At 33.4% G+C, this 23,983-nt stretch overlaps 3 protein-coding genes across 3 annotated transcripts; all 3 read right to left on the reverse strand.

Moving 5' to 3' along the window:
• Positions 1–690: 690 nt before the first annotated feature.
• On the reverse strand, positions 691–4,356 carry LOC130826129 (DNA-directed RNA polymerase V subunit 5A). The gene is made up of 4 exons (XM_057691673.1): positions 3,991–4,356; positions 2,549–2,725; positions 2,254–2,367; positions 691–1,075 (listed from the first exon to the last, which is right to left on the reverse strand). The coding sequence occupies exons 1-4, from the start codon at positions 4,246–4,248 to the stop codon at positions 950–952; spliced, it is 675 nt and encodes a 224-aa protein (XP_057547656.1). The 5' UTR covers positions 4,249–4,356; the 3' UTR covers positions 691–949.
• A 6,041-nt stretch (positions 4,357–10,397) lies between these two features.
• LOC130826132 (uncharacterized protein At5g39865) lies at positions 10,398–12,505 on the reverse strand. The gene has a single exon (XM_057691676.1). It carries the CDS (start codon positions 11,905–11,907, stop codon positions 10,645–10,647), a length of 1,263 nt encoding a protein of 420 aa, XP_057547659.1. The 5' UTR covers positions 11,908–12,505; the 3' UTR covers positions 10,398–10,644.
• Positions 12,506–13,856: 1,351 nt separating this feature from the next.
• Positions 13,857–16,549, reverse strand: LOC130826133 (uncharacterized). The gene is made up of 2 exons (XM_057691677.1): positions 16,056–16,549; positions 13,857–14,569 (listed from the first exon to the last, which is right to left on the reverse strand). The coding sequence occupies exon 1, from the start codon at positions 16,228–16,230 to the stop codon at positions 16,084–16,086; it is 147 nt and encodes a 48-aa protein (XP_057547660.1). The 5' UTR covers positions 16,231–16,549; the 3' UTR covers positions 13,857–14,569; positions 16,056–16,083.
• Positions 16,550–23,983: the final 7,434 nt, after the last annotated feature.

Below are 23,983 nucleotides of genomic sequence, written 5' to 3' on the forward strand. Positions count from 1 at the left end.
TGTAATACAGTAAATTTAAAGAGACAGAAAAAATATTATAAAGTTGGCAATTTTTTCGATGGAGGAATAAATGATCATAAACAACCGTTATCATAGTTGAATTAATGATCTATCATAGTTCTCTCATTATCTTGCAATGCAGGAATAAATAATTATTATTTTCTTCATTCTCATAACAAAATTTACCAAAAATTGCAAAATGGGTAAAGATTAGAAGAAAAAACTTACTTTTCTTTATTTGAATCTATTTATATAGTACAACAATCTCTTAATGCCATGTTTAGAAACGATGATTTTAATTGGAAATTTGAAATTCTCAAATTTATTGTTTGACAAATCAAAAATTTTTAAATTTGAATTTGGATCAAATTTCACAATTGTTTTTAAAACAATTAAAGTTGAAAATTTGAGAATAACTACTTAAACCTTGTCATTTTAAAATTCTTCATTTACAATTTTATAATTAAAATCCATAATTTGAAATAAAATACTTGTTCCCAAACACTACATAAATGGAAACACAATAGCTTCCACCGTAAGGACCCACCGTCTTGAAATACTTACACCTGATTGTGACATGTTATGTGAAAAAATATCGCTATCACTGGCAAGTATAAAGGAACGGAGGTAGTATAACTTGACAAAAATCAGTACATCAGCAAAAAGGCCAAAGTTCTAGAAGACATAATAGAAAGTGGCAGATCACAAGTCAAGGTTCTTGAATAATTCGAGTTCAAAATATTTAACAGTCAACATCGTCGAACAATATTTTTGTTTGACGAAATTCGATATTGAAAAAACCAAGACCTAAACATGAGGAAAGGATGAAAACCAGACTTATCTTCAATCACCATTACCATACACAATGGTATGCTACATGTTCGAGACCACAACTACTAAGGCCTAAACACAGGAAAGGATAAGAAACCGGAAATATCTTCCATCGCCATTACCATACACAACGATAAGTCACATGAGACTGTGTGATCTCACCGCTGTACACCACTTTCAGTACTTGCCCCCTCTCGAGTCCATAATACCGTGCTATTGCATCCTTCACCGACATTCGAGGAAGCTGAGGAAATAGGGAAAAGAACTCATTAATGATAAAAGCATGTACTCGATAATCCAAAAGAAACATTGATACAAGTTTTTGCGATCATACTCCGTAAGATTTAGCATAACATTCAGAAAAGGCACATCTTTATTAATAAAAGTATTGTGATGAGCCCTATTACCATATTTCCTTTCCATACTCTTCTAGCTCTCTTGGGCTAATCCCCAATCATCTCATTTTTGGCTAAAACAATTAACCTTTAGGCATACTTGGAACAAGCCAATATCAATGTCAAGTTTTACTTTTACACGTAGAATGTAAGTTTCCGATGACTAAGGACATCCTACAATACTCTAGAGCTCAACTTTTAAATGATTCAACAAAATTGTCGCTTCGTGGATCATTAACATAAAACATGAAGATAACAAGTTGTCATCTCAGCCTCGGTGATAAGCATATTTCACATGAATATTTCAGAAAAGATGGATATATAACTTGACGTTTTGACTTATTTGTTTGAATGTCTCAGGCATGCGATCCACCAACCAATGTAGTTAAGACATTGATGCTTCTCCATGCATAATATGGTTTGAAAAAGAAAATAGCAGGTCAATAAAACAGGTCTGATACAGTCGATATGCATTTCTCAACATCTTTTTTACACAAAAATGGCAAAAAAAAAAAGCAATAGATAGGCAACCACTCAATTCATAATTCATAAGGATATAGATAGGGGATCATTGAGGATCTACATTTAAATTTCTCCCCAGACGTGTCATAAATCATACAAATTGGGTGTACCCAGTTGACCATAGTGGATGGGAATGGGATCCTAATGGGGATAAGTTGGAATACATATTGAGGTGGACAGATGCGTGTATGAAAATTTCACCCACCATGAGTATTGGTAAGTGATGAGTATGAAAATTCTAGGAGGGTATGGCCGTATGGTTATGGGGAAGGGGGAAGAGGAGGGGGCATCCGCACTCACCCGTCTATTTTTCCATCCCTACTTAAATAGGGTCAAGATCATAGTGTTCAATACTTAAATAAAGCCAAGATCATAGTGTTCGAAGTTCACAGTTCAAACTTTAGAAATTCAAATAGTGGCATGCTTTATGAAAATCCAAATTTTGTAACAAAAAATATCATCATTAATAGAGCAAATTCCCCAAAAAAAAAAAAAAGTTGCTCACTTGCTTATCTTCCAAATTGTATTTCTTTAAGAGCTTCTCCTTCTCTTTGGGGGTTAGAACTTGATGCTTTGGTTTCAAAACATGCCTTGTGATATTCACGAGCAAATCAGTTATCTGAAACAGAACAAGAAAGTTATATAAACAAAATATTTAGACAAAACCTATACGGTCAATCCATACATTGCTTCCACGGATGAAAATACATGCAACGAACGGGACATTGAGCTCCAAGAATACACAATAAACTCAAGGGGCTAAAACCAGCATGAAGGACAATGTTGCTACACAGACTTACTTGAAATATCTCAACTTTGAATCGCAAGTCATCCAAAGCTTTCTGAGCCTGGTTTGTTATTCTACTTTGTAATATCAGAATCAAGCCACTCAAACTTTCCCGGTTAACAATCTGAGCTGCAATACCACGTATAGTGTTCACTTTGACCAACTGAGGCCCAACGAAAATCACCAGGACCTGAAATTAAAGTAAAGGACATATCATCAAATGGGTTGTGCATTGTTATTCAGTAGGAGCAGACAAGTGCTAACCGAAGAAAAGGATACATGAAAGACTTCCCGGGTTATAGACTTCGCCTATTTCATTAAATCTAATGGAATAAAAATCACAACGACAATCTATGCAACCTATGTTACTCGAACTCTTCATTTTGCTTCACGTACCCGTGTCCGATCCTTGATGCTCGGACATTGGCATGGCACTTAGACACTTCATTTTAGGCGTAAAATTGAATTTCTCAAAATAGTTTACAAGCATTTGTTAATGCCAATCAAGAGTTAAAATCACAAAAGAAGTAACATTTAGGCGAATAGTGAAGATTAAAACACAAAATATGACTCAGAAATTCCAGCAATCAAAACGATTCCGTCAATTTGATCAATTACCAATAACAGCCCAATGTAGTATCATCCATATATTCACACAAAACATCCATACTAAGATACCAATTAGCAAGTATTCCCTCCTTCACATTGAAAACGGAAATGTAGCGGCATAAGTGGGACAACGGAGTTCTTGTATGAAACTATAACGATCTCTAAAACTCCCAAAAACTTCAGATAAAACCCAGCAAGAAAATTCATAACTTTTTAGCCCTTAACAAATTCACAATATTGTTTTTCCCAACAAAGAAAAGTTCACAATATTTTTTGATAAAAGAAAAGAATAAAGAATGCATCTCAGTGATCTCCTCCAAGTATAAGGCACATGCAAACCATTTACAAAACCACGAAATATCAAACCAATAAAATGCAATAACAGTATAGCACTAAACAATTAGAAAAACCAGCAAACAAGCACAAAATAAGCAAAAACAGAAAATGCTAAACCTTTAGAGCTATATATTCACAAAAGGAGAACAGAAATAGCCCAAATACACGAACAGAAATAGCCCAAATACACCAATGTACAAACCCACAAAATACCAGAGCAATGAAATGCAATAACACAAAACAATGGACCAAACTAGCAAATTAGAACAAAATAAGAAAAACCCAGAAAATATTAAACCTACATGGTTATATATTTACTAAAAGGAACAAAATTATCAAATAATTTGACCCAATTCTAAAAATTATCAAAAATCAGCAAAAAATATGCAAAACCCAGAAAATGTTAAACATGTATAGCTCTATGTTTACAAAAAAGGAACAAAATAATAAAAAAAATTGACCCAATATCACAAATTAGCACAAAGTAAGCAAACCCAGAATAGAGAGTACCTTTTTGGCCTCATCTAAAACGAGGGCAGTGGAGATACGGAGGCGATCAGGGTCGGGTTTAGGGCCATAAATGTTGCGGAAATCCTGAAGAGTTAATTCAAGTTCAGAATTGGGTACTAAATATCCTCTATCTTTCAGCATCTGAAGAGTTGTTTTTCGAGCCAGATAGTAACGATGGCTTTCTACTGTACCGTCGTCAATAAAGCTAGCAAGACATCTTCCTGCTGCTTCCCCATTAATTTCTCCATCAACCTCCATTGTTGTGTAGAGGTTTAATTTTTTTATGGAATTGGGGTTTTGGGGAAAAGAGAGAATACAAGAGGGTGATTTATTTTTGATTCTGGTGGGTTATTCATGAATGTATCTAGAGGAAGGGTAACAAAAGTGTCTTTTTGATTTTTTTTTTTAGTACTTCCTAACACGCCAAATGAAGTGTCTAATATTTTAATATTTTTCCGGACACGCAGACACAGCAAGGACACGAAAGGGACACGGCAAGGAGTTAAGGACACGTTTTTTTTTTTAATTATTATTTATTTCTACATGGTGTTGCCCCACCTCCATTCCCACTTTTTTGTATATCCTCTTTGAATATTTGTTAATTGTTATTTGTTAATGTTAAATTGTTAATGTGTTATTTGTTAATCTTAAATTCTTAATCTTAGTGTTTGTAATTTGAATTTTAAAAAGTTGAAAAATTTTGAGTTTTTATGTTTTTAAAGTGTTTATTTACATATATCAAATGAAAGATTGTAAAATTATCTTTAATTTGATATATTTATTATATTACCATTTTCGTGTCCCCATGTCCGCCATTTTTAAGTTGGCGTTTTTCCGTGCTCGTGTCTTATCTGTGTCCGTGTCCGTGTCCGTTTTGGTGCAATCTAGGTCCTCTCTCAAACTCCATTTGTAGTTTTTAATCTTCATCTTTCTCTCTCAATTCTATTGTCGTTTAGTCTTTGTTTATCTTCTTCAACATTTGCAAGACCATCAAAGGTATGTATTTATGTTTCATCTTCACCATTTTTGTTTTCAAAGCTTTCATTTTTATATATTTTTTTGGTTAATTGTGTTATATTTAGTTGGATTTACAATCCTCTTATTTTTGTTAAAAAAATTAAGCTTCATTAATAGTGGAAATAGTGATGTTGAAGAAGACAATAATTGTGTTATATTTAACCTAATTAAAGTTTGTAGTTTAATATTTTAAAATTTTAAATTTTGTTTGTTTTTTAATTTTACTTGTTCTTGATTTTATGGTTTAAAATTTGGGAAAGATAAGTGATGGTGCTGTCCTGGCTTCTATATTCACGAAGAATTCATAAAGATTCCTTCTAAGGATCAAAATGACAACACTCAAGAATCAAAGGTGATTAATTGCCCAAACAAAGGGCTTATAGTAGCTGGAATTATAATATTATGTATTTGGATTTATAATATTGTATATTTAGATCTATAATAGTGGTATTTATCGTATTGTTATGTATTCATATTTGGGATTATATTGAAAGCATAATAGTGTGTATCTGGATTTATAATAGTGTATATATGAGTTTATAATAGATTATATTTGTGCTTATAATTGTGCGTAGTTTATAATATTTTAGATTTATAAAGTAATGTTATAATCCCAACTAAATAATGTTATATCCCCAACTAAATAATGTTATAATCACAATTAAACTATGTTATAACCTGTAAACTATGTTGTAATCCCAATTAAACTATGTTATAACACCCATTAAACAATGTTATACTCCCAACTATATTATGTTATAAAATCAACTAAAAATGATATAACCCAGACTATACAATATTATACTTTCAACTACATCAACCAATGTCAAATATTTATAGTTTATAATAACAATTATATTATGTTATAATCCTAAATATAAGTTATTATAACCTCGAATATACTATGTTATAACCCTAAATATATTAAGTTATAACAACAAATATATTATGTTATAACCCCAAATATATTGTTACCGCACAATGTTTGCTCCCAACTACATCAAACTATGTCAAATGTTCACAGTTGTAATACCAATTATATTTTGGTTATATCCCAAAATATATGAATAAATAACTACAAATACTTTTATTACAATTCTCCAAAAATTAGCCATAGTTGTCTTTTTCTACATCACTGTTGATGAACCTTAATTTTTTTAAAAAAAATCAGAAGAACCACAATAGTTTTTATTACCTTTCTCAAATAGTATATATTGTTGTCTTCTTCTACATCACTGTTTTCTACCATTGATGAAGCTTTATTTAAAAAAAACCCACAATCGAATTCAAACACTAAATCTTCCATTGTAGTATGAAAAACTGATTTCTTCATTTTCAAGGGATAAGTTAACGTGAGAGGCAGTTAATGTTTAGACTTTTCATATTCCCGAATATAATACACGCGCGTGGGAAGAAAGCAGAAGTTTTTTTTAAGAAAGCAGCAGTTTTTTTTTTTAAAAAAAAAGAATTTAAAGGGGAGATGTGGGCTGGGCTCTTAAGAGGCGTCTATACTATAGACGGTTTCTCAAAAGAGGGCATGCTTTATAAACGAAGCGTCTCAAATGGGCTGGTGTAGCACCTTGGCCCCTCGGACAACCGCTCAACTGTTAGTTCTTAGCAAATGGACTCCCATGAAAAAAAGTGCACCTTGTTGATATGAGTACTTTATCAGTCCTTTTTCAAGCTAAATACGAATAATTACACTCACCCCTCTTAGGAATACAACGTCCTCGTTGGATCGTAATTTCAGGATCTTTTTCTCCCCCTAGGTGCACTGAACATACAATCAACCACGGTCGCAAGGTTGCTTTGATACCATTTGTAACATCGCCAGCCCAAAGGGTCAGGGTGTTACAGCTGTCCCATTATTAATAAAAAACAACAACTACCAGAAAAACGCACCCTATGTAATCCTATTTGAAGTTGGTGTTATAACCTATTGAAGTTGATATTATAACTTATTAGAGTTGGGATTATAACCTATTAAAGTTGGGATTATAACCTATTAAAGTTGGTATCTCCAAATAAGTTATAGTACCAACTTTAATAGGTTATAACACCAATTCCAAATATCAATTTTAATAGGTTATAATACCAATTTGAATAGGTTATAGCACCAACTTTAATAGGTTATAATACCAACTTTAACAGGTTATAACACCAACTCCAAACAAGATCAAACGCGCGCGTCAGTTTTTAGGTTTTTCTCCTTTTATTAATTGTTGGGCCTGGGTCTAGAGAGTTGTTTCTTATAAAAACGGTTTCTCTGGAGAGGCGTTGATAAAGTTTTACATTTATTTAGTTGAATACTTGAATAGGTCAAGTCGGATTGAGATGATTCGACTGGAGCGACTAATATGGGTTAGATCAGGTTGGATTGAGAATTTGAGTTTATAATTAAAGATTGATTAAATTGGTATAGATTGAGTTTGTTATAATTTTATTAGTATTCAATATATATATATATATATATATATATATATATATATATATATATATATATATATATATATATATATGTAGAATCAAATAACAAGGATCTCAAAATAAGAAGGATAAGAAGGATTTTTGTTTGATTTTGTTTTGTAACTATATATACAAAAAAGGACACTATGTTATATATTAAGAACATTCTAAAAATTTATGTCATAGTTACTTTTCTGTGTGACATAGTTACTTTTACAATTATGTGTTTTTGGCTCAATCGTGACCATAGAATTTTTTATTATTGAAATCAAGAGTGTAGAGTCATTTTCACCTTTCTCATTTTCAACACCCTTTTTATGGATATCTCTCATATATATATATATATATATATATATATATATATATATATATATATATATATATATATATATATATATATATATATATATTAGAATGTAATTAATTGAATATAAATTTCAAATTAGTGATAAATTGAAAAGTTCAAATAAATATAAAAGTAAATTTTTTAAGTTAATTTTAGTGCAAATGATTTAGATCAATTCAGTTTTAAATATGTTTTATTTAACTCATAGTGGTTAGATTATATTCAATACGATCATCGCATTCTGGGTTAAATGGTTCTCGCGTTGAGTCATTTGTGTTATTTGTTTTGCTAATTCTACTTTTAGTTAATATTGTGAAAATATGCATTGATGCTTCTAGAACACAATATAAATCTTATCCATATTGTTTTAGTTCTACATAAATGAAAGCAAAGAAATGGATAATAACCTCGTGGACAAGAGGAAAAATAATGTAAGTATAGTATAGAGTACGAATTTATGTCCATATATAGGAGGTGTAGCAAATTAGTTAACACAACAATACTCTTAATTCATACAACCAACTTATTTTGTGCACAAAGATTAACCTCACATTAAACCCCTTGCACAAGTGACACTAACACGCAGGGGCGCACAAGTGACACTAACACGCAGGGGCGGATCCAGAAAAAAAAAAAGTGATATCACTTGAAAGGATAGGTAGTTATCGGGGTTTAAACCCAAACCTAATGGTTAAAACTACTCAACCAACTCGGCTCATACACTTTAATACTTCTACTATTTGTTTTCAAATTTTAAGGGATGTCACTTGATTACCATGACACCCCTTCCCTCCGCCACTGCCAACACGAGCACAATCCCTTAATCAGCCTACCTTGTATTGAAAAAATCAAACAAGTATCTCTAAGAGCGATGGTACGACAAACAAATACAACCATCATCACAGCCACCAGCACTGAAACGATCATACGATAAACAAATACAACCATCATCATGGCCACCAACACCACCACCACCATTCAAACGATGGCACGACGTAACAGTAAAAGCTCTTACAAAGGGGCAGATGAAACACAGTCAATGCTCAATCAAAAGAAATCATCAGTTCTTTAGGTACAATAAGGACCACTTAATTCAAATTCACAAGGTTTTTCATATCAAAACCATGACGACTTCCAGTCATATCAAGTTAAGGACACCAAGTCTCTTTTTTTCTCAGCAAAAATACCCCACCATAATGCAGCTATGCAAGACAACATTATTACCACTTACCAGCTTACTACTTCAAATATCCAGAATTTCTCATCTTTTCAAACTTCTAATCACAAATTTATTGTACTCCTCCGCCACACTGAAATTGCAATATTCGACTTTAAAAGTAGCGATTTCAGTGGGATAGAGGAGTAATCCGCAATTTGGTTAACAAAACCAAAGTAGAAACAATACAAATAAGCACAATTATAGAAGATATAGACTCAAGTAGTAACCTGTGTTTTCAGAAGAAAAATTGCCTGCCCTTAAATCTCAGCAGGCACCACTTGCTATGTGCAGTTTAGATGGGTTGCGAAAAGACTTCAGACCTAAAGTAATGCCTGGCGTTTTTCGTATCAAATACCCACACTAGAAACCGAGATCGAAGGGAATTACAATGAACCACTCAGATTTTCAGTAGTTGAAGAGAATTAAATGAAATTTATGACCTGGGTTACTAAGTCAGCTTGACAAGCATGTTGTGTACCACCAAAAGTAATGCATGGGGCTATGGTGTGTTGCTAGCAGAGAAACATGATTCACTAGTTAGTTCGCCTTTTGAATTCGCATTTTGTTCAAAATGGTCCAAAAATAGCCTAGAACCGACAATAATTCGCTTTTTACGAACCAAAATTTACGAGGCAATTAGCGAATAATGTCAAACTAGTTTCTAGTAGTATACACTATACACTACCAAAGCCAAGAAGTCATGATGAACAGGCAGGTGTATAGTGACCCATCAGGCACTAATCTTGAAGCAGGAAATAGGACCACTCTAACAAAAGAATGAGACATTTTTAGGCTAAACTTTTTATCTGGCAAACTATTCAACTCCTTCCATTACCATTCACCAAACACTTGTTGCTTTAACAAACACAATAATGATCATCTCACTACTAATCAATTCTGTATTTCTGCTCATTAATCTTAAAGGATAAGTGTGCTTAGGATAGCATCGCACTGCACTGGATGCGTTGTAAAGGTTTTCAAAAAAACCGAACCAGTATTACCCACGTAAAGATTTAAAAAGAACAGCATTTTTGACTGTTTGGGTATCTCATGCTTTCAAATGATATTTGGCCTTACAATAACCACACCATATCCATTACCGCGATCAGTATCACATGATTCGCTAATTTCTTCGCGAATCAAAAAAAGCGAATTATGGTCGGTTTTGGGCTATTTTTGGGCGAATTTGTGCGAATCGCAAACTCAAAAAGCGAATTAGCTAGCGAATTATGTTACACTGACTGCAATCACAAACGTTAACGAAACTTTGCACTATGGTACTCAGGAACATAGGGAAGACGAAATGCAACTATGAGTTGTGCAATAAAACAGACATCAAGATAGAAAGATTGAAGCATATTCAAGAATTCATCAGATTTCTCTGCAACATTACATTATGCATACTCCAGATACGCGCAGTGAATTCCAGTATAATAAACCCAAGGTCAGATACAAAATGCAAAGTTTTTATGCATCAAATGACAGAAGATATAGAACATGATCAAGACCTAGGCATTGACATATAAGAATAAATCATAGTTACAGAGAAACAGATCAAGCTTCTTAATAATAAGCAAAACAAACCAAAATGGAAGCACCATTCTATTCAAGAGCAACAACCGGGGCATCGAACTAACCCGTTCTCATTGCAGTCAGGGCACCTTCTTGTTTGTCCTTCTTCTTCTAGAAAGATCTTCCGGCTTCCATTACAATTCGAGCAAGGAACAAACCTTGCATCACCACACATTTCACATGCAAACCCGCAATCTTGGATCGGAAATCCATCCAAAAGTCTCTCCAATTCTCCAGATTCATGCATTTCCTTTACCACATCAGCACCTCCAATATGCTTCCCTCTAACAAAGAGTTGAGGCAAGCTAAAAGCCTTTCCACAAAGTGCACTTTGTAATTCCTTCCTATAACTTGAATCCATAGATATGTCTTTCTCATCCACCATTACTCTAAACCCTCTAAGTATCAATCTAACAGTACAACAATCTTCATAAGTTTTCCTAATCCCTCTCAAACTGGTAAAATAAAGCACAATTTTGTCCTCACAACTAACTACTTTACCAATATTACAATCCTCAGCTGATTTAGAAACCAATGAGCTAGATTCCACACTCTTACTTTTAGTAACACAGGGACTTAAATCCACAGAATCATTCATCCAATTAGATGAATTACAACCCAATTTTTTAGATGATAAAGCTTTTTGATAACTAGAAGCAACATTAGGATCCATCTTAGAAAGAAGTGACTCTTCAGACAAAAGTTGCCACAAAGGTTTTGAATTTAAGTTAGAATTAAGCTCCTCAATCTCATCTTCAACTTTTCTTTGAGGCATTTCAACAAACACATAGGAATCACTCAATTTCTTGATAGAATCAGTAAAATTTAACCCTAATTTCAAAGTGGGTATTTTATGGACATCTTTTAAATCACATGAATTCAAAGATTTAAGCCTTAAATCATTACCAGAAGAATCATGATTGTTAAACCCTTTTTCTTCTTCTTCCTCAAGTCCTTCCATAAGCTCCCAAGTATTGATCACAGAATCAGGTGATGAATGCCCAGAAAAACCATCATTATTACCAGAAGCTGGATGAGTATCAACTAAAATCAAAGACCCATAAGTGGAAGAAGTGAGAGAAACAAGATGATGAGAATCGCCTTTTTTAACAGCAGGATGATGAACTAAAGGTGCTGAAAAAGAACGAGGTTTAGGAATCGAAGAAGAAGAACTAGTTGAAGCAAAAGAATTTGAAGTTGAAGAGGAAGATGAAGAAGTATGAGAAGTAAGAGAAAAGGAAGGATCTTCAATGGCTTTTGCTAAAAGGGTATCAAATTTAGAGGCTGAACACCCCATTGAATTAAATTAAACCAAACCCTAGAAATAATTTGTGGATTTTGGTGGGAAAATTTGATAATTTTCTGGGTATCTTATGAAAAGGGCTATAATTATGTAAATTTTGAATTTTAATGTTCTAAATAATGTTCAGCAGAAAAAGAAAGAAGAAAAGGAAGATCTAGAGGCAGAATACGCTCATAGAATTAAATTGAACTTAACCCTAGAAATAATTTCTGGGTTTTAAGGGGACAGTTGAAACATTTCTGGGTATCTTATAAAAATGGCTATAATTATGTAAAGTTTGGATTTTAGGCAGATTGTTTGCTTGTTTTTGTCAGTAATGTTCTGGAAAATGTTGAGAAAAAGAAGGAAGGAAGGTGAGAAGAGACAATCAAAGAGAGGAAGAAAGCAAAAAAAAAAAATGAATAGAAAACGAAAGGAAGCAATGAATGTGATTATGGAAGTTAGGAGTTTGGAGTAATAAAGGAGTTAGGTAATGTATTAATGAGGATTGGCATTGGAATTTGGCTTCATTTTAAAGAAATTTCATGTGGAATTGTGTAATAATTGGAAGTTATTGAATAAAAAAGTACTCCAAATGTTCTTTTTTTTTTCTTTTAAGTCTGGTTTGTATTTGAGTTTTGACTGTCTTATAACCAGAAATAGTAATTAAAAAGTACAGATTGCACACACTGCTGTGTAAGTGTTTCTTTTAGACCAAACTGCAAAGTAATTAACAACACTAGTAGTATTTTAATTAGTAATTTGAATGAAGCAAATAATCATTAGTACTTAAAAGTCTGAGCTCTTGACAATTAGGATGTTTATACGTCAGATTTAAAGTCAAGTTCAATCAGAACATTTTGAATTCAAGCTTAAACACACCGAATTTGTCGAATACAGGTCTTAAATGAATCTTAATATAACTATTCTTACTCTACTATTTTATTTTTTTTAAGATATAAAAAGTCTAGCATAGATCTATAAGTCCAGTTTAGGTCTAAAAATTGTCAAAATGATTATAAAATAAGCTTAAAACATATCTAAAATAGATTGCTGCTACAGTTTTAAAATAGGTCTAGATTAAGTCCAAACCTATGTTGGTTTTGGATTTGAAAACCTGTTATCCATTTCCGTTGGGTCTTAAAAATTTAAATCAAAACCTTAAAATTAAATTAAGTCTAGAGCAGATCCATATAATCTCTCGTCAACAACCATATCAAATTAAACTTTTTCCAAAAATAAATTACTCCCAAGCGGCAAGCACGTTAAAAATTCGACAATTGACTTTGCACCAAAGGGAAAAATAAGTTTTAGTACCATCCACATAGAATAAAACGATTTTTTTTTTGCGGCAAAAATCGTCATTATAAGTAGCAATTTATATGTAATGGGACAAATACTCAAATTAGTTAGGATAAGAGAGTATACATTATGACATCTCTTAACCCTCCTCCATAGACCCAATGAGTATAATATGGCTCTCTCTGGCATAGGTATTGGGGAATGGGGAGCATGATGGCACAAACTTGGCTTTAGGCATGATCGTCACTCAGACAGTACATAGAGCTCACATGCATCATTGCTTGGGATGAAATAAAGCACTTATAGTGCTCGTCCAAGCATTTGCCTATTGAGCATCTACCTTGGCCCCTGCAGTTTGCTCAACCAAGCAACCTCCTGGCTCACCCCCACCAATGTCCCTAGCCAGCTTTTCCGCTTCCGTTCAAGTGCTTGCACAAGCCTATTGCTTGCCCTTACCTCAACATTCTTCTCAATCGTGCTTGGCTTCCATACTCTTGCATACAATGCTTGTCTTGGATCATACGATCCATTTCTAGCCCCAACCGAGCCTTACACACTTATCCTAGGGTAGGAACAAGGGATTTATGCTGACGTGGGTATGATCCTCGCTCATAAATTTCATATGTGGATCAAATGAAGAAAGATAATGAGAAAAAACGAAGGACTTAAACCAAAAATAACATTAAGTATCTAGAAAGAGTAGCATACATATGAGATACCATAAGAATGGGCACAATAAGACATTGCCTCAAGGAATAGAGAAGAATTCACATCCCAATTTGTCTATACAATACTCGTTACATTATTATATATCATCTTCAATCTTCAAAATAGCTAAGGGTTGACATCATATACAATCACTCGGCACTTGCAATACGGCAATCACTGCAACATAACAGTCGATTCTCAACTGATACTTTCAATGCTCATTAGCATCCTTGCTTCAACAATGTATGAACTTCCCTTCCAGTTTACGCCCCTTCGAGAAGCCACTAGAGTGACTTTGGGTAATGGGAAAAAAGTCGATGAACTCGTTGCTAGGTACACCAAAAACAACTTTCTAGGATAAGTGAACGATATAGAAAGGTACATTTACAGGTCAAATTCCTACATGTGAGAAGTTAAAAAAACACAAAGAATGAGACCACCTTAATTAGAAAAACAAGATGGTTCTATCATAGTACTTATTGAACAGTTGCTCCTATATTTTGAAAATTTAAGTTACAATTACCATAGAGGAGTCCAACATAATAGTTTCCAGAATGAAAATAAACAGAATTCTTGTAAAGGTTCCGAGTTCCAACCCCCTCACTTCACTATTTCACTACATAAGCAGCCAATGGTGGGGAATACAATAGACGGTTCTTCTAGCAACCTGCAATGCAGAAAGTAGGAAATTCTGTAAAAAAAGGAGAACCCTGTTTTTCTCTCAAACTTGCCTTAACACAATCGAGAGAGTTTAAATTCACAAAGTGCTTTCAAGCTATGAAACTTCACTCCTTGCAAAAAGCTATTACAGCTACACATACAAATAGGGCTTGGTCGACAACCAATGCTTCCGATCCCAATGATCCGACTATATAAGTCATCACTTAAAAACTATAATATGAACATGCAAATTGCCATGGTACACTGGTTTCTAAAACCAGTTCTAGATAGCATAATGTCCCAAATTACAAGTGACAAGGGTTCAAATCACTAACCCCACAAAAGCATGAGTCAGATTGAGAATAATCAACGGCTACTGACCCCAAGACCATACATTATGCTCTTGTAAAAAGTAGCTAAAGCATCAAACAATGCGACTATAACACTATGTTTGGATAGAAAATTAAGAGAAAAAGGAAAGGAAGGGAAAGAAAAGGAAAGGAAAGGAAAGGAAGGGAAAGGAAGGAGAGGGATAAGGAGAGAGATTGCACCTTGTTTGTTTAGAAGGGAAGGGAAAAGAAAAGAAAGGATATGAGTATTTTCCCTCTAAATCTTTTCTCTAAATCTTTTCACTTTAGGAGAGATTGTATTCTTAACAAAGTTTGTCCATGTTTTTCACTCCAAATCCTTCCCCTTCCGTTTTGCTATCCAAACAATGAATCCTCAATCCTTCCAAATTCCTCCCTTCCTTTTCCTCCATTTCTCTCCATCAAAACCCAATGTAAATGTTTTACCCAAAGTTCAAAAAGAAAAGTCTTAATAGTTCACAAGTCACATCCTAATTTGGCATACAAGAGTGTATTAACTTTCATAACTAATACCCTAATCTCTAGAACATGATTCAACAACATTCCTATGAAACAAACATAACAAACCCAAAACTTAAGCAATAAAAGAAGCTCCCAATAAACAACATAATCACACTAGTATATTCTACCATTTTAGAGAATATCCACCTTATATGTGTAACCCTACAGCACTCAAGTATATATCAGATCCCATGTCATGTTGAGAAAACAAAATACTTCTCTAGTCCATGAGTTATTAACCTAGACATATAGTGAATCCATGACACTAGTATAGTGTCACTACTAACTAATAGAGTGGGAAATGGGAATGTATGCTAAACCAACTCAACTGCCATTCTTCTATTACTTGCTATACGATTCAATATTAAAAGGGTTTGATTCAAATGATGCGGGTCATAAACTAGACAGACGTGAGCCTAATTACCCCTGCAAACCTTCATAGCCACTATAGCAGTACTCTACTCAGGTGAAGGAAAAATACCTAATTGAGGTAAACATTAAATCAAGTAAAAACCCTAAAGGACTGAAGAAATAAAACACATTCAATAAATCAAAACCCAAAATTCAACCTTAAACGAAACCTAGAAATAAAATTCAGATATACCCGAAAGTAAATGGAATTACCCAGAAAAAGAAGCGGAAGCTCAGCCAATCAGCCGATATTGAAGGCGCCAATGTCACCGGAGCGAATAGAACCAGCAATTTCATCAGCAATGATCAAGCAAGAAGTAATCCAACCAGCAAGTGCTAACCATACCATTTTAGATATCCAAAGGGTCATACTCCAGGGCATCGCCATGGCAGTAAGATGATGGATGCTATTGTCGAATTGAAGATGCACAAATGGTGATTATCACTTATCGAATGATGAATGATGGTTGAAGATGAAGAATATGACAGATTTTAATGGATTTTGAGAGTCAGCTAAAATTGAGATTTTGTTTGGATTATTGATAGAAGATTTGTGAGTCGAAATTGAGAAGTGGGTGTTTGATTTAAAGAGAATTGGGGAAGAAATCGAGCGAGATTAGGTGAAATATGTGACAATTATTTGACAGGCAATAGGTTAAGAGCTCGTGCGTTCATCTGTCGGCGTCCCTGTAATCAAACAAAATACTCATTTCCATTCTTTTTGCTATATTTTTCATGTGTTGCTAAGTTTCTATTTTTAGTCAGGACCAATACATTTAAGTTAATTATTTTTTTAATCAAATCTAACACATTTTTACTACTTCTCATAAATTATACTTTCTTTGAATTTTGATAATTGCTACAGATCCTATAGCAATTATTATTCATCAATCGATCTTATTTAATATATGTTTTTCCATGTATAATGTAAAACATAGTTAAGTCGGATCTTGTATGATTCGTCCTAATGTATATTTTCATAATATTAACTTTTTAGAATTTCTTAACATATGAAATAAAAGATATTAAAGATTAAAATCGTGCATTGGATAACGTAAAAAACAGAAGTGTAACAACTATTAAAAACCAGAGGAAATATACTTTTTAACCCATTTTTTCCCTTTTTTCCTCGGTATTCACGATAAACATTAGACGGGTTGGTACAATTTCGAAATGTTACATCTAACTCCATTGATTATCGACACGGACTTCATACATAAAGGTTGAAATTAGAAAAACAATAGAATTAAATAGTATTCCAAATTTCCCAATCCATCTCATAGATGAACTTAGCAAGCCCTAGCTTAATCATTCCCAATATAACTATGAATTCAGCAAAAGGGAAGTATGAAGTTCAACAAATCCACAGAAGTTTAAAGATCCTAATAGAGGGTTAAAGTTTATGTACTTCCTTCATTTTCAAAGTTTACTACAAGGATGAGAATCAAACACCAACTCTTCGACATTTGATGCTCGAGTTTGATTATCTTCTAATGTAAACCTGCATATATAGAACACCATTTTAACATACTGGAAGCTTGCATAAATGGAAATGATGTGAGTGCATTTTTATTTTGGATAATATACTTTACGTTTTAATGACGATCTAAATTCAATCATACAAACACCAAAATAATAATAGTTTTCATTTTTAACGTTGGTTTCTTGATTTATTATTTTTCAGGTGTCTGTGTGTGACTGACGGCTTCTAGTGGGGACCATTCTAGGATTCCTCGCTCTGCAATGAAGCTTTGTGTACTATGCTACCCTTTTTATGTAGCCGACCCCATTTGATGGGAATAAGGTTTTGACAGTGTGTGTTGCATCACACAAACTGACACAAGTAAGGTCGAATTCAAAGCAAAACTAATACTAGTTCTTGATAAATTTGTTATTGGGCCTGTATACTACAAGACTCGCATAAGAGAAAATTTGGCTGCATATAAACCTGATGAAGTTCGATTCTGAGGAGTAGCCCATCAAGTATATATATTAGTCAACCTCTCTCTAATTCTTCGATGTGGGATCACTTTAGAGTTATTTTCCAACGGTTCTAGTTTCTAGAAAGTAATCTTGATTCTAGTCTTTACATAAGAAAGGATTATGATGAACATGAGTACTTTAAAAGTGATATTGATCATGGGCAGCAAACTAGTATAGGAGGCTTGGTATGCAAGTTGTTACCAAATAAGGTTACAAACCTCTAGAAATCATACTCGCAGCCATGGACAGTAATTCTTCGATGGAGATACCAGGCATCGACATAAACTTTTCAGGGTCTCTACCACCATTAAATTTTATCAACTGCTCCATCAGTATGAATTTCCCCTGATGATAGCTGCAAAGGAGACAAAATTGATCATAATTGCTTATAAGTATCATAATAATCACCATATAAATGGATTGTTTAAATGAGATAGGACTTGTTGAAAATGGTCTGTAAAAGGAACATTCTAGCTCATATTTTCTAAAGCTTTTTACATATAAGATATAAGATGATTCACATGGACAAAGTTACAAAGGTCTAGTTAATATAGGTCTACCATGTCACACGTCATGGTTATTGAGTCAACCCAAGAAACCTCAATTTTCAAATTTGACATAGAACAAGAACAAATATGCAAAAGACTAAAATACATATAGATGATAGTGAGACAGTAAGATTCAAACTTAAGGCCTAAGGGTATGTATTGATATTATCAACAAGCGCAAATTTAAAACCCTAGTAGTAGGATGTGATCAGAGATTTCCAGAGTCAATGGTCATATTATGTAGAACAAAACATAAACTGAACACCAAAAATGTATTAGGCTTTCTAGTGGAGAATAAGCTAAAAATTACAAATCAAGGGCCAAATTGCAAATCAATTAGATGATTAATCCAACTTTAAGGAAATTATAACTCACAAAGATGTATCAAGTCCAGAAGATTCGTGTTCATTGCCATCGTCAGCCTCATATTCTTCGAGATCTAGAACGCCATTGGAGAGAGCTTTAAGCCTAAATCTACAAAGATAATATTGCAAGAGAATGAGAGGTGAAATCATTTCCTGATAGAGTATATAACATATACTGGGGTCTTAACCATCAGCTTAGATATGTTAGATACTCTTACATTTCCAACTATAAAGGCCAAATACAACCAAACTAGCAAGAGCAAAGACTAGACACACATATTAGGTTTCCATTGTAAGCATCAACAAAAGATTGGCAATCCTCTATCTAACAAAAAAGTTTAAAGGATTTAAAGGATCGCATATACGTATCCTTACCCTTGTAACAAAAAAGTTTGTTTCCGATTTATCCTAAATTGTAAACATCATCCATATTCTATACCTTCATATAAGAAAAGCCGAGATGATCTTTTAACCAATGACAAAGAATCCCGCAATTGGATTAATCCTTCCTATATATAGTGAGGTTGTAAATTAGGCTCAAATTATTGTAAATGCCAACACATTATCGGGGAAACAAGAGATGCACACACTTCATAAGCCAAAAAAATATATACCATCCCAAAACCATTTGGCAATGGAAAGAAGGACTCCAATAACTTATAAAGTATGCATACTATCTTTAATTTGTTGATATGGAAAAACCCTCCCAACAAGAATCGAATCTATTATGACAAAGCTTTCTATTAGATCAACTCATGATTCTCAAAAGCGGAGATGATTTTACTATAGTCTAACACTAATCTATAGCAAACAATCCAAATTCAATGATCATCAATCAATCAATTGTTAAATAACATGAAAATATACATGAACTTACTTCTTCATCCTCTGTCCAGCCTCACCATAACTACCAAAACCATTCTTATTGTCCAGCAAAATCAAACTCTCTGTATAAGAACAAGTAAACCAAGAGTGCCACAAACCACTAAGACCAACCCTCTTAATCTGTTTCATAACAGGATCATAAGAAAACAAATCCCCTTCCTTATTAAACCCTAAAACATGTCCATTCTTCCTCAAGCATTGGACCCAACTCAAACCCAACCTGGAATTCAAGTCAATACTAACCAGTTTACACCAAGAACTACCTACATTATATTCCCCCTTAACCCATATATCACAATGACTCATTCCATTCCCCAATATACCTCCCTTAAGCACAGAATCCATCAATGACAACTTACCACAATACTCTGACACACACAAATTCAAATTAAGCTCTTTATCAAGAACATGGGGTAATTTAATTTTCTTAAACCTTTCTTTCTCAACATCAAATAGTAGCAAACAATTTCGGTCGAAAACTAGGGTTTTGGAATCCCTTTGCCAGGCAACCCAATGAACTGCTCCATTAAGAAAACATTGTGACCACCAAAAATCAGAAATGCAAATATCAATAACATAATCAGCACAAACAGACCTCCAATTCTGTTCTTGAACAGAGTAAAGCTCAACAATGGGAGGAGTTTTATCAACCCCTTGTTGCGTGTTACACAAGTAAGTAACTCTTACCACTTTATGGGTATTCTTCCAAGAATCATACCCAAATCCTAAAGCAGAAATGGAGTTACTATTAACAAGGTAAGTGGATGTGGGTACAGGAACTCGGATATATTTGTGAATGAAAGGATTCCAAAGGATTAAAAGGTAGGTGTACTCAAATAAATCATCAGATAGACAAATCAACCCATGGATAGAACCAACAGCCCGGAAGTAATTTCCAGGACGGCTAGCTGTTTCGAACGGGCAATTGAAGGTTTAGCAGGGATAAAGATTTGAATCTTCAAGAACAGAATCAAGGAAAAGAGTGTATTGTTCATGTTTTTTGGGTCTATCAGTGTGCTGCCTGTAGAGGAGAAATGAATTAGTGTCATTTTGGTTGTAGGATTTGAAGTGGGCAGCCATGAAAGAAGGGGAATTGATCAGATTTTTCCAGGATTTGCAGACCAAGAGACATTTAGCTAGGGTTTTTACAAGGAGGTTCTTGAGGATTTCCAGCCAAATTTCTGGAAGAATGTTGGGGTTTGTATCGGACATATTTTTATGTTGAAGACTGAAGAGCATGAAATAACGTTGAAATGTGGAGAATTGTTGAATATAAAAGCACCATGCAGTCCATGCTAAAACACGAATTTTCGTAAAAATCGGTATATTCTCCAATTTAGGGAAAACCTAATATTTGGTGTATACTTGCTCCGACTTAGTTACTATAATTAGCGGTATTTAAAAACATTCGATCTGAATAATCCAATTCTAAATATTCAATATTTAATTTTAAAAGTTTAATAGTTTATCCGCTTTTTTGAGATTGGATATCCGGTTTTTATATTGGATCTGAATCGAAATATTGGCAAAATCAGATATCCAGATTATCCGATTTTTCAATTTTAATTTTTAAAACTTTTTTAAATACATATACTTTTTATGAAAAAATTTGTTTAGATTGCTGAATTAACTAATATGTACAATTTTTAAATATAACTAAGTTGCATAACAAATTTAATGTTAATTAAACTTTTGAAAATCTAACTATATTCCGAAAATGATTTGTTTTCAAAGTATAAAAAATGAACTTGATTAAAGAAAAGAACGAAGTGACCTTAAATATTTAAGTTTAAGAAAACATAAATTTTAAATATAGAATTTAATTGGACAAAACAATATGAAAGTTACTCAGAAAAGAGTATGAAAGTTGGCTAATTCAAAACGCTTTTTAAGTCAGTTTTTTAATTGTATATTTTGGAAATATTATTTTAATAATAAAAAAATTTCCTACAATAATATCCAATATTAATTAATCATCCCCCAACCATTCTTTCAACTTGTAAGTAACCTATTCTAGACAACTCAAACAAAATTCCACTTGCCTATATTCACTATGTCAAATTTTAATCCCGTTGCAACTTGTAACCTGTAACTACCTTTGTACGATACAGTGCGGATGACATTTATCGCCCTTTTCTTTTTAGTTGGTGGCTAAGGTGGTGTTGGGGCAAGTAAAGAGATATATACAATAGTTTAGGGTTAAGATGAAGGTTGTTGTAATGCTTGGGTTGGATGCACCTAGGGGTGTTCAATGGGCCAGGTTGGATAAAGAACTTTTAAATTTACAGCTGCTCTTACTCGGACCCAATCCATCAAAGTTTAATGTATACTCTTATTTAGAGGTGTTCATTCGGTTGATCGGGTCAGTTTCGGACGTGTATCATTGGGTTCGGTTGTATTTCGGATCGGTTATTTTTCAACTGTGCGTTACAACGGGTCACACTGGGGTCGAGTCGGTTAGTCACGGTTCGGTTGGAGATCGGCTATTCAAGCTATCGTGTTAGCATCGATTCGATGTCGGTTGAAGTTCGTGTAGAGTGTGAATCGGTGTCGGGTTGTCATCGGTTACTAGCTCAATGGTTCGGTTTTGTCGGGTACATATCAGGTTCGGGTTTTTATTTAAAAAAAAAGAATTCAGCTACGTATTACTAATTACTATCGATCGAATCAATATCAGATTAAGTTGTTAGTCATTTTTTAATTGATGACAAGATTTCCTTCACTTAAAGCAAAATCGTTAAAATGCAAATCAATTAGTAATTATTATTACTTTGTTATTTTTACTTGTTTGACCGGAAATTAAAATTATAAAGTTCTATTAACTTTCATCTAATTCGATCAAAAGTAGTTAAATAAACATTGACCATTGATTATTAACTCTAAATATATGAAACCATGTACTTGTAAAATTTAATTTATTAAAATATCTAACACTTTATTAGATTAACTAATAAGATGATTCAATATGAGTCTATCATACTTCTATGTTAAAAATTGGTTCGGGTTTACAGCCGTTCGATATAAAATTCATTTGGGTTAGTCGGTTTTAGCCGGATCAAATTCGATTTCAATCATGATTCGGGTCGGATATGACTCAGGTAGGTCATTATTAGGTTCGGTAATCTCGGTTAACGGTTATGTGTCGGTTATAAAAATCGGTTACAGCTCAGGTTTAGCTTTCCCATTTTCGGTTGTCAACCGGTTCAGGTACAATTTCGGTTCAGGTACTATCGATTCGATAAACCTAAAAAAGGAACACATTTTCGGGTCGGTTTACTTTCGGTTTCGGTTCTGATTTTCGAGTCGGGTCACTTTTGAACAGCTCTACTCTTATTCTATTTTTTTCTTTATGGGCTAACCCTATTAGAGATGATCTCTTCACAAGAATTTGTGTTAAATTTAATATGAGCTTTACATGGGCCGAACTTTTCAAGCTCGAAACGACCTGGCCTGTTTTTATTACTAGATATTATTACAATCCCCATTGGTCAATATAAAAGAATTAAATTGTTATTTATAATAATTAAATTGTAGAATCATTAATAATTCTTATTGGCAATATCATTTATAATAATTAAATTATCTATTAATTATGGTATTTATAAAGGTCTGTTTTCGGTCCTTATTAAGCCTTTTTATAGGCCGCTCCATTTTAGTTTTAGTAAAGGCCATTTTCAGCCCCACTAGAGTTGTTCAGATATGACCCGACCCGAAAATCCGAACCGGAACCGAAACCGAAAGTTAGCTGATCCGAAAATATGTTTCTTTTTTAGGTTTATATATCAAACCGACATTTCCGAACCGAAGTTGCACCCGAACCGATTTATGGCCGAAAATCATAAAATCGAACCCGAACTGCGACCGATTTTTATAACCGTTAATCGAGATTACCCGAACCCAATAGTGACTGACCCGAGTCATACCCGACCCGAATCATGCTCAAAATCGAACTTGATCCGGCTAAAATTGACTTAACCTGAATGAATCTTTAATCGAAATGCTATAAACCTGAACCAATTTTTAACATAGAGGTATGATCGACTCATATTCAATCATCTTATTAGTTAATCTAATAAAGTAATAGAAATTTTAATAAATATAAATTTTATACATACATGGTTTTATATATTTAGAGTTAATAATCAATGGTCAATAATTATTTAATTATTTTTAAAGAATTTAGATGAAAAATGATAAAAACTTTAATTTTGACTTACAGTCAAATAAGTAAAAGTAACAAAGTAATAATCGTATATTTTGAAATTCAATCGAAAAAAAGACTCCTACCTGATTTAACCAAATACTTAATATTTTAACTCAAAAGTTGGAAGCTAACTACGAATCTCCCAACGAGTAAATT

The sequence above is a fragment of the Amaranthus tricolor genome, chromosome 10, assembly GCF_026212465.1.
Source record: "Amaranthus tricolor cultivar Red isolate AtriRed21 chromosome 10, ASM2621246v1, whole genome shotgun sequence".
NCBI lineage: Eukaryota > Viridiplantae > Streptophyta > Magnoliopsida > Caryophyllales > Amaranthaceae > Amaranthus > Amaranthus tricolor.

Bases quoted from the DNA above. Each gene is read 5' to 3' on its own strand.
- LOC130826129 (XM_057691673.1), bottom strand. From the start codon at position 4,248: ATGGAGGTTGATGGAGAAATTAATGGGGAAGCAGCAGGAAGATGTCTT. The intron at 2,368-2,548 runs GTAAGTCTGTGT...GTTCTGTTTCAG, and splicing joins TCAAAGTTGAGATATTTCAA to ATAACTGATTTGCTCGTGAA. The intron at 1,076-2,253 runs GTGAGCAACTTT...CTATTTCCTCAG, and splicing joins ACAATTTGGAAGATAAGCAA to CTTCCTCGAATGTCGGTGAA.
- LOC130826132 (XM_057691676.1), bottom strand. From the start codon at position 11,907: ATGGGGTGTTCAGCCTCTAAATTTGATACCCTTTTAGCAAAAGCCATT.
- LOC130826133 (XM_057691677.1), bottom strand. From the start codon at position 16,230: ATGGCGATGCCCTGGAGTATGACCCTTTGGATATCTAAAATGGTATGG.